The sequence below is a fragment of the Octopus sinensis genome, linkage group LG4 (genome assembly GCF_006345805.1).
Source record: "Octopus sinensis linkage group LG4, ASM634580v1, whole genome shotgun sequence".
In the NCBI taxonomy this organism is placed as follows: domain Eukaryota; kingdom Metazoa; phylum Mollusca; class Cephalopoda; order Octopoda; family Octopodidae; genus Octopus; species Octopus sinensis.
Window position 1 is genome coordinate 76913798 of NC_043000.1, and position 12311 is coordinate 76926108.

Consider the following 12311-nt stretch of genomic DNA (forward strand, 5'->3'; position numbering starts at 1 on the left):
TTTAGTGGTTACAGAGTTTACGGTAGCTTCATATATGATGGTCTTGGACATGCAAGCTCCATTTAGCGGGCACAATTCTTTATTCCTACATGAACAGCTGTTTACTTGTTGTGTTTTTTGTATGTTATGTTTGATTATGTTTTTAAAATTGGTAGTTGAACTAAAACTAATTTTTAAATTGTGTCTATTGATGAGTTTCCTATAAGTATGGTTAACTGGAAAATGTCTATCTATCAGTGCTAGGAAATATTTACCTATATTGAAGGCCACCTCGGGTGAGTAAGGGGGCGTAAACCAGATGACCTTCCTATTTCTATTATTCCTTTTCCTTACTATTGGGCTAGTGATGGGTGTATATTTTATTTTTTCGCTAAAACCACTATCTTTTAAAGCCTTATTATAAACTGGGGCAACGCTATTGAAGATGTCCTTATCAGAGGAGAGGCTAGAAATCCTCTTACTAATATTTTTAACTAAATTTTTGAATACTATAGGGGGATGGCATGAACCTACATTAATATAACTTAGTCTATCATTGGGCTTCCTATAAGGCTTATAAATACTTATTAAGATCTAAGGAAACGTCTAAGAAATTGACATATATATATATGTATATTTATATTTATATTTTTATGATTGTACTTTATAATCTCTGACGAGACCTAGAGATATGAGTACCTCATTTTCAACTACCAATTACTTCAATACACTTGACTAATATAGGCAGAATGAGATACTTTTATCTATGGGCTGAAACAGCTGTAAATGATTTTAATAATTTATATTCATGTTTTTTAATAATTGCTTGTTTTCTTATTTTATATACATAGAATAATATGCTATATGTATGTATGTTATTATAATTATCATTTTAATAAATAAGTTAACATTTTAATGTCTTAAAGTTAATGAACCAACTATTGTGCTTCTCCATTTTCTTATTTGCTATATATACATATATATATATATATATATATATATATATATATATATATATATATAAACATATATATATATACATATATATATAAACATATATTTATATATATTTTATTTTATAATTTTATATTTTATATTGAACTCATTTATTTCTTTTGTTTATTTTTGTTTATTGCTCGCATATGACCGTTATTTGAAAGGGCCAATCAAACAAATCCATTTTTAAAGGTGTAACGTTTATACTAGTCTTGATAGAATTATATTGGTTCTATTTTAACAAAACTGTCCAACGAACGTGAAACTCTGAGTAACTACTTTTGTTGAATTTCTGCTGCTTTTAAATAAAGTATATATATATATATATATATATATATATATATATATATATATATAATATATATATATATGTGTATATATATGTATATATATATATATATATATATATATACATACACACACACACACACACACATGTATATATGAACAGACATTTATGTGACCGCATGTGTATTGTTGGCGATTTTCTTTCTCCATCTTCCCTTCCTTGGACTTTTCTTTTTTTCTATATTTCTGCCGAAGAGCTCCGCTCAAAAAATTATATCCCCCTTTTTTCTTTCCTTTCCTGAGCGTCCAATAACACTATACTTGTTCCACGTCCTTGCGTTTTCTCTTTGTTCATGTTTGGATTAACTATATACACACACAAACACACATTCATACATATATTTTTACATATACATACACACTTGAACAAACACATAAATATATAACACATATTTATATTTAAATACACACACATTACACCACTTTCTGTAAAATCTATTATTATACACTCTCCCTGGCAACAAGCGTAGGTGTGTCAACATCACTATGAGATAGCCTCTAGAAGGCACTTATGTCCATACATCTGTACAGAATATATTGCTTTTTCACCCTGTATCTCCAAACAGATTGTAAAAGGTAGCTGTAGCTGTGGTAGAGCTGTAATAACTTCATCTTAGCAAACAAGACATATTCTATAGCTGCATGTGGATCTAGATCCTCACATAAACACAACATGCATATCTAACTTGTGAGGAGCTTACTAACCATATCGGTTAGCATGTGGCTCTATGATGAACCTAATGGACTTCTTATTCAGTAACTCCAAGAAATAAAGATGTACAATGGCTGCCGGACCAAACATAGACAATTATTTTACCAATTATAATTTCAGAAGTAGGCAACCTACTTTAAGCAAGTTTTTTTTTCTCTCTTTTCGTTGTTTATTACACTTCATGGCAAGTTAAGTTACGTTAATTTTTTGGCTCAAAAAGCAAAAAGCAAGGCCATGTAGGGGGACATGGAGTTATGTACAGGAGTGTTCATGCAAAGAGTTCAGGCCATTTCTGGTCAAGAGAGACTTTAAACCGAGCAGTCGTCGGCATCTTCACTATCTTGTCCGGCAGCACAACAATACCAATAACCATCATGTCGGCACTTAATAAAATGGTCAAGAATTTAGCTCTGTCCGAAGTTCATAGATAGAAATGGCTTGCATAGATGACACAATAAAATTTTTAAACTGGGGTTATTTTGAGAGCTGACGCTTACAGCAAGCTGGCTTGGCACAGCAGGAAGTTTATATTAACAAGGGTAACTCTTAATAATTGACAAGTTGAGTTTAACAGCCATATGGGAGATATTGACAGCTGAGGGTTTACAATAGGGGTCACATTGACAGTCAAGAATTTACAATCATATGGGTTACATTGACAGTGAAGGATTTTCCACAATATGAATTACACTGAAAGCTGAGGGTTTACAATACAAGACACATTGATATCAGAATTTTACTGCAATATGAAGCACACTGACAGTTAAGTGTTTATTAAATATATGGGTTAAATTGATAGTTGTGGATTTACTACAACAAGGGTCACATTGAGGTTTATCATTTTGGCCACATTGGCACCAACATGAATGACAACAATACTGGATATTTCAATACTGAAGAATTATGGCACCATAGGTGAATGGATTAAAGGTATAAAGCTATAGTAATATGACACAACTGTTAAGTGGAGGTTTACACTTGTAATGTGAACTGTTAATTTATATAGATTCTGTAAGCTTGATTCAACAATTCAGGGATACAAAACAACATGGCTCCTCAACATAGCAAAAGGGTCAGCAAAATGGTAACAACAAGAACACCAGGTGTAACAGTTTAGAGAGCAATACAAAATTGACCGTCAGGTAAGTGGGTTATACCAAATATAACATATAACCAGAGAGGTATGCATACAAACAACTAAATAAACACACATACACACATATGAATCATACAACACATATACTGTTGTGGACAAACAAACCAGTTATTCCGGATCCTTCTGTAAGATACAATAAGCACAAAATCCCAACTACTGAATAAATAACAGCAGTTGGCTGTATAAAATACAGTAAAGACATAAAAAAAGACAGAGGAATGTATTATATAAGTGTGTGTGTATATATGTGTGTATGTATATATATTTGCATATATACATTTGTGTGTATATATATATATATATATATATATATATATACATATATATATACACACACAGATACATATATAAACACACAACAGACATATATATATATATATATATATATACACACACATACATAAACATATGGATACATACTGTATATACATATATACAAATAATACACTTGCGTATATGTATATATATCATGCTAGCATGGAAAGCGGACGTTAAACGATGATATATATATATATATATATATATTATATATATATATACACACACACACATCCTACATATATATATATATATATATACATACACATACATACATACATACATACATAAAAAAAGTCATTTACAGAAAACAGAAAATAAAACAAAGAAAAAATAAAACAAACAGATGAACATCAGTGTCAACTGTTGATTCTCAAAATAGTAGAATTAATGCAACAGGTTGGTGATTTCTTTATTTCTTTATCATTTAAAATATCTGAAATGGTAATGGATCACACACATACACACAGTTGACAAGACCATTTGGAAGACTGTATAACTTATGCAATCACATTTCCTATAAGATAATATACAAGAGTTTTTTTTTTCTGAATGTTAAATAATAAGGATAAAAAGATGAAGATAAACTATAACTGATGTACAATTTACTGTGACATTAGAAGATTTACATGAAATGGTTTAAACAAAATGTTAACAATCATTTCTTATAATTAGCTAAAGAAACAGTTGGAATGAAAATGCTGCATAAAATGATTCAAACAATAACAATAATAATGAAATGGTGCTCGAGTTGAATGGGAAATATTTTAGATGGGTTTAACTAATGAAGAATTCTAATGAGGGAAAGGAATTTTAATGACATCATCATGATGATCATTGTAGTTGTGCAATTCATCTGTAATTGAATTTTGGTGAGGAATAATAGCAACTTGTTTTCTATACTTATAAATACCACCACTGACACTACCACTGCTGCTGCTGCTGGTAACATATTTAGCAGCAATAGTAATAGTTGTAGTAATAGTGTTTTTATCCAACTAAGACAAATATTCACTTGTAATCTGTTTTGAGACAACTTTTAGTTTGATTTACTAGACATAACACTGAAACTTCTCTCAAATAAAATTGCATCAGACAATTTCATTGTAGGAAGATATTAGATATGTAGTCCTGAATGTTAATAAATATAAAAATGTCATCATTGTGATGTCTCTAGTCACAATGTTGATTTGATTATAGGCAACTAGGATAAAAGTACATCTAAACTTGATATAGAGTTGTTAAGGTTAGGATTGAACTCAATTGTTTATTGTAACTGTAGAGTTTACTTACCATGTCTCAGAGGTACAAAACTGATTTAAGACTAATGTGTCAGTATAAAACTGATTTTAGAAACAGTAACATCACTGAAGTCATGAGGAAGGCCCAGTACCTATGACATATTTTAGGGTCATCAATGAATGGTGTGAGGCAGGGAGATCGGATATCCCACTCAGAAACTTCTGACAGAGTAGCCTCCAGTAAAAGACACCTAAGGAAAGGGGGAAAGGAATGCTGAAGTGTGTGATGGATTAAGTCTACCACTCAAGAATAGAAATAGTCCCTCCAAAAAAAGATGCTACACAGTTTCCATCTACCAAATTCCACTTACTTTCATCAATCTGTTCTTGAAGAAGATGGATTGAATCTGAAATATATTGTTTTTTCACCCTGTATCTTTAAACAGATTGAAGCAAACTTCTTAGCCACTCAGCTATGTCTACACTCCATTGTTACATAAGTACTAGCACCTAGGTTTCTCTTAGTTTTGATTAGATCTAATTCTACAGAGAAACATGATGGCCAATATCACATCATTCACATTCATATTGTTTAGTGCTTCTTTTCTGATTAACGTTTACAGACTGAAATGATCTTTAGCAATATTTCAATTTTTCCATTTTTAATGGAAAAAATAAATGGATAGAATGCCAAAAAGTCTTTTAAGGTTATAATTTTTCAGATGATTATGCTCCATAATAAGAGATGAGAAATATTTCAATATTTAATGTACATTACATTTTAAATTGTTTGATCTCCAATCATCAAACAAATCAATAAACAATATAGATGTAAATATTACAAAATATTTTGTCTAAAGATGAAATTGTATGAAACATAAATAATCAAGACTTTTTGTAATACCATCTTCCTGGCAATATATTTACTTCAAATTCTTCATCTTTTCTCAACCAAGCCGTTTCAGTGAAGTCACACTTGCAAATCTTTAAATTAAAAACTGTTGTTTAACCCCTGGTCAGCCATCATTGATGGACTTATGGTCACAGATGTCACAGTGACCAGTTGACCTTGACATATACTATATCTGAGACTACTTTATGCTTATCATTCTTCTAAAGAGACATTAGTCTGGTTTGAGGAAGAGGTGGTTGCTATTTCTAGCACCAGACGGAGCAAATATTTAAAACAGAGGTTAATTAAATCAAACCTTTTACATAGCTCCCTTTCTTAAAATGAAAATCTCTACCCTGTATATGTAAAAAAAAACCACACACACACACACACACACACCAAGAAAACACCCAGCCTTTGGTATTTTCTTTTAATATCCCATCTAGCACATGCCTCCTTTTAGATATTTGCATTTTTGTATTTCTCTCACAGCTAGGCTTTATATTATTTCAATTTATTTCACACCTCTTAATTCACAATCTAATGCACAATAATCTGTCAAAAGCAAAATTATGCAAATTAAGCTGACCACTGTGATGATCTATGCCATAATATAGCGCCTTAGTGTACATTATTTACATTTGACAGATATTTGTCCTCATCTTGTTTGTTGTTAACACGTTTTGGCTGATATACCCTCCAGCCTTCATCAGGTGTCTTGGGGAAATTTCAAACCTGGGTTCTCATTCCTAAAGTATTTTTCGATGTTATTATTATTATTGAACTCAGAATCTTGGGGTTAGTAGCCCATGCTCTTAACTACTACGCCATATGCCCGTGGGCAACTATGGAGTGAATTTTTAGGGCTTATAAATCTAATATTTTCCTATCCTTCCTTAATACCAGTTCCTATATGCTATTCATATCTGCACTCGGCCTGAGTCTTTAAGGTTCCTCGTGCAATGCATAACTTGCTCTGTTTTGTCCCAGTGATGTATAGGCCTGAGTTCTCGAGTACTTCCCATACAATCAAGTATGGAATCTCTTTGTTTTGTAATTGCCAGATATGTCTGGCCAGTGATGTCATGTATATCCTTTCCAGGACTCTGAAGGAGGACAGATGATTGGAAATATGCTGTTTGAGAGAGTTCCCAGTGCACCCTACGTACTTCTGTAGGTGCGTGGTGTCGTTGCACCTGTTGTTGCATCTGTTGCTGTTGCTGATGGTGTTGTCGCTGCTGGAGTTAGGGCTGCTGTTGGTGCTGGTGTTGGTGCCAGTCATATTCTTGTCCCTGCACGTGTTGCCTGTGGTTGTTGCTGTTATAGTTGTTGTTGATGGAGTCGGGGCTGCTGGTGATGGTGGTGATAGTAGTGCTTTCGCTACTGCTGGTTCCACAGCTGTTGCTGTTATAGTCAGTGACAGAACTGGCGCTTCCCTCTGTGGCTGTTGGGTTCCAGCATGTAGGGGATGTGGTCCTTAAACTCACTGGCAGCTAGAGCCTCATTATAGTGTGGGGCTGCTGTAGCGAAGGTTTCTTGGCTAGGGGAATGGCTCAAAATCCTCTTGCCGATGCCTTTTACCAGGTTCTTGAATACTATGGGTGGCCTATTGGCCACTATAATAGTAGTAGCAGAGGCAATGGATCCAGTTCCATTGCTGGCTATAATGGCAACAGTAGCAGAACCAGCAGTGGTGATAGCACTACTATCACCACCAGCACCCCTGACTCCATCAGCAACAACAGCAACACCAGTGGTAGCGACGGCAACAACAGTAGCAACATTAACAGCAACAACGACTATGCCACAGGCAACATGCACAGGGACGAGAATATGACCAGCACCAACTCCACCCCCAACGATGCCAACACCATCAGTGGCAACAGTAGCAGCAACAGCAGCACCTAAAACAACAACAGACACAATGACAGCAGCAACAGCTGCAGCGGCAATGGCAGCAGCAACTGCAACAAGCACAACAACAGAAGCAACAGGCACAATGACATCACGCATCCACAGAAGTACATGGGGCATTTCCCCATCTATATTTTAAAGATGTCTCAGGCCAGCAGTGTTTGGGGTCTGAAGATACCCGTAAGGCTAAACCCCTTATGAGTGAGAAACCCAGGGTAACCCCATAAATCAGCCTACACCACAATAATATTAACTGTTCTACATCTTAAAATGTGCTTCTCCCTCGGATTTATGTATTTCTACAAATGATTCTACATATATATATATATATATACACACACACTTATGGGAAAAGTTGATTAATGATAAGTAAAATGTTATGAATGGGATGTGAAACATAAATACAAACATATACATGCACACACATACATAGAGCAGCTAAAATAGGATGGTGTAATTAGGTGGGAGCCATCACAATGGGACATGTGTGTGTGTCTCTCTCTCTACAAAAGAGAGGAAAATTTAGTTAAAAGAACAGTAGGCAACTATGAAACAAGTGTAGTACAGCTGGTATGAGGTGGAGGAGGAGGAGGTAGTGGTGGAGATGCTAAGCAGGAAGTGGGTGGTGGAAGTTGTCACACATGTGTAAGATGTTACCCTCCACACACACACACACCACCACCACCAGTTGGTTTGGGTTGGACTACAAGGATAAGATGGGCAGTAACACTACTATAGAGTGGGCAGCTTGGAACTAGGTGCACCAATCTGACCTGGAATTGGTTGTGTTTTGGGGATTTTATATGTGGTACTTCCTCTTCACCTAAAAGGGTCACCAGGGGTGGCACCATTGCAAGCCAGGGTGTTATGTACAAGGGTATATTCTGGAACAGAACATGAGGAGAATGCATCTGTATATATGTGTATATACATATGTATGTATTTGGGTGGGTGAGTGAGTGTGTGTGTGTAAATGTCAAACAACAAGAATGAGTGCTCAACACTGCATTGGTGACTAAAATTTCTTGATTTGTGTATTAAAGATACCATTGGTTTCATATTAAGAAAATATCTTAATATTCCAGCAATTTTTCAAGCCAATCACATGGAGGATTGATGTTCATCTCCATTTTGTATGTATATATATATATATATATATATATATATACATATATATATATATATTACACATACAGATACACAAACACGCTGACTCAAACATACAGCAAACTAACAAGGAACTTGCACTGCTTTTATCAAGGTTACAGAATTTCATTTGTACCTAATATCATAGGTGCATTGGAATATGTAACAACAGATTTACATAAAATCCTTGAAATGTTGGGGATTCTCCAAAGATAAACGAAGTAAATTGACTCATATCTTCAAAATACAATTGATTAGTGGTGCTGTGAAGTTTTGTAAAGTATTCCAGAAGTTCCTTATTTGAATTTCCTGGAATAAACGTATTTGAGCAATCACATCTATACATAAAGAGTAATAAATAACATGCACATCTACTACATGAGTGCAAGTATAAACCACATACGTACTTATACATGCATGCACACAAACAAACACACACACACTGGGTGACTCAGACATTCATGAATCCTGAAACTGTTTTAATTCAAAGAAGTCCTGTCATTTTGTTAGTGACTGGCTTGAATTCTGTGAAGAACTTAAATATATCTCCATTCACACACAGACAAACCAACATGTATATATATATATATTATATATATATATATATATATATACATAGACATACATGTGTGAGTATATTATAAATCAGTCAGTCTGTCCATCCGTCCATCCATCCATCTATCTATACATACATACATATATATATATATATACACACACACATAAACATAAAATATAGTAGTTGCAAGAGGCAGGTCTGAAGCAAGTAATGAAGAAAACGTGGGGATATTCATACCTCAGAAATAAATAATGTTATGAAACAAAAAGACAAAGATAAACAAGAAAAAAATGAATGAAATTGTAAAATAAAAACAAACAAAATAAAGAGGTAAAATGAGAAAACACAAGTTACAATATTACTTAGAATATGGTAAAATTACATGATTGATTGATAAATGAGAGCATGAAATAACACCAGAATAAACAATGCAGAAAGTATAATGACAAAGAAATTGAATTAATTTATGCCTAAAAATTTATGTATCTTTATGGTAAGTATGTATATATGCCTACCTACCTAACTATATGTCGCAGTCTATCATTCTCTCTTGCTCCATCACACTGCCCACAGTGTTTTTCGTCCAACAACCTTGCCAACAACCATCATGTAACTACCTATTGTTCCCTAACTAAATCAATCCAGCACTTATCTGATCATACACAAGCCATGGCTTCCTCCAATTCCTTTTTTGGTGACATATGAAAGATCCTTTTACTTTTTGGAAAAATGGAGACATATCACTTCCTCCTCACAATATTTTTGTAAAAAGATTGAATGTTGGCAATGTTGTCCATTATTGTAGATACTTTTATCATCATTGCAACAAGTGCCTCTTTGAAGGGTCAAACTTAGGAATGAGAGTGTTTCCACTGTGCCGAATGTTACAGAGTTGACTAAACCGTTGCCCATATCAGGAACAAATGCCTTTGACTTTCCCAAAACCAATACAAGTTGTGTCGACGTGATGAGGTAGTGAAAGTGCTACATTGGAGACTATGAAAAATGGGGGCTAGAAAGAGGCAAGACTTTGTATGAGTACAAACCACAGAAAGTGGAAAAGTTGGAAACCTGCAAAATCCTGAGGGATTTCCCAATCCAAATGGACCAGGTCTTGAGCACAACAACCAGATCAAGTGGTGGAGGACAAGGTGAACCACAGGTGCTCTATAATTTATGTTGTATGCCCCTTTGACCCATGAATATTCAAAAAGGAAGGCGTAAAAATTGACATAAACAACCCCTTTAAATATAAGATAGCTTGACTGAGGAAAATGAAGGTGACGATAATGCCAATTATTGTTGGGTTTTTGGAAAAGGAATCTAAAGCCAATGGGAATCGATTGCTCAGTAGAACTGTTACAAAAGCTTTGCTTCCTTGACATGGCCAGAATCATCAAAGTTTTGGATAGCATTGCTTTGTAGGCTGCAGGTAGCAAGCCTACAATGCATGCAGGACCCAGGAGTTCCAACAAAAGCTGAGTTAAAATAATAATAATCCTTTCTATTATAGGCACAAGGCATGAAATTTTGGTGGAGGGGGCTAGTCGATTTCATTGACTCCAGTACTTATTTTAATGCTGAGTGAATGGAAACAATGTTTTTTTTTTAATTAGATAATAATAATGATTTCAAAATTTGGCACAAGACCAGCAATTTCAGAGTGGGGGATAATTGAATACATTGACTCCAGCACTCATTTTACTTATTTTATTGACCCTGAAAGTATGAAAGATGAAGTCAATCTTCACATGATGGTGGATTTAATGCCACTAAACATTTTACTCAGTGTGCTAATGATTCTGCTAGCCCACTGCCTCAACAACAACAACAACAATAATAATAATAATGATAATAATAATAAAAACAATAACAAGAGCATTCAGAGAGTGCAAACCTCCGCCAAGGCAACACCAATGTCCTTTCAAAGATTAGCCAGAGATGATTTTTAAAATGAGAATATCTGAAATAAACCCGGCTGCTCTCACAAACAAGAATATTAAAAGTGGACCCGACCACTCTCAAAAATTAAGTAAAAACATAGAAAAAAATAATCCAGAATCCTTGTCCTGTATTAGATTGATCCTAAAATCTAATCAGTTTGTGCCAGTCACAAGGCCAAACGTCCTTGAAAATTTCATCCGAACCCATCCAAAACAATATGTCCACCTTCACTAAGGCAGAGGTAATAATAATTCTTTTTACTATAGGTACAAAGCCTGAAATTTGGGGGAGGAGATAGTTGATTATATCAACCCCAGTAATCAGCTGGTACTTGTTTCATCGACCTCGAAAAGATGAAAGGCTAAGTTGATTTTGGTGGAATTGAACTCAGAACGTAGTGACGGGCTAATACTACTAAGCATTTCATCCAGTGTGGTAACAATCCTGCCAGCTCACCACCTTAAATAATAATAATAGTAATAATAAGAAGAATAAGAATAATAATCAATGTTTCAGTATCTTACGTACATTTGGTTTTCTAGACAATATACCTTTCACAGTAACTGCCTTTGTTGTGGTCGTTGTGATCTTAGGAGCAACTATTTTTCTGTTCAAAGTTGTGACTTCTGTTTTTACAACTGCTGATAAAGAAAAAAAAGAACACAAGTAAAAACCTTTATAGTTTCACGACAAATACAAAACCAGAGATTTTCTTAAATTTTAATATATTTTTTACAGATTTTAAGAGTATTTTGTAAAGATTTTACTCCAGTTTTTAAATTATTTTGTTTGAAATTTTGGTTGGCATTGCAATCATGATACAAAAATAAAATACCTTACACCAAATCGATAATAACTGCAGTAATGCTAAAAGGTTAAGAATTTACTTTGCAATTATGGGATCACAGGTCCAAATCTACAGTGTGGGATCTTAGGCAACTGTTATTTCTAGAGCCTCAGCTTGACCTATGTCTTGTGAATAAATAGAAGCCCATCAAATGGATTGTAACTAATTTAAAGATCTGACTTTGTCACAGTGTTGTGTTTGGGAATTATGTTAGGCACAGGAGTGGCTGTGGTTAAAAAGTTTGCTTCCCAACAACATG

At 34.2% G+C, this 12311-nt stretch overlaps 2 protein-coding genes across 2 annotated transcripts in view; both read right to left on the reverse strand.

Moving 5' to 3' along the window:
* LOC115210817 overlaps positions 1–12311 on the reverse strand; it is a 55121-nt gene that overhangs the window by 12028 nt on the left and 30782 nt on the right. Inside the window, exon 4 of the mRNA XM_036502182.1 lies at positions 11734–11846. Coding sequence (XP_036358075.1) covers positions 11734–11846 — 113 coding nt within the window. The remainder of the gene's footprint in view (positions 1–11733; positions 11847–12311) is intronic.
* Positions 6512–7894, reverse strand: LOC118763021. Its single transcript, XM_036502183.1, has 2 exons — positions 7612–7894; positions 6512–7542 (listed from the first exon to the last, which is right to left on the reverse strand). The coding sequence occupies exons 1-2, from the start codon at positions 7674–7676 to the stop codon at positions 7056–7058; spliced, it is 552 nt and encodes a 183-aa protein (XP_036358076.1). The 5' UTR covers positions 7677–7894; the 3' UTR covers positions 6512–7055.

What these genes read in the sequence shown, in the direction of transcription:
- LOC118763021 (XM_036502183.1), bottom strand. Translation starts at nt 7,676, where the DNA reads ATGCCCCATGTACTTCTGTGGATGCGTGATGTCATTGTGCCTGTTGCT. An exon ending in GCTTCTGTTGTTGTGCTTGT is followed by an intron (nt 7,543 to 7,611) that starts TGCAGTTGCTGC and finishes TGTTTTAGGTGC; the next exon opens with TGCTGTTGCTGCTACTGTTG.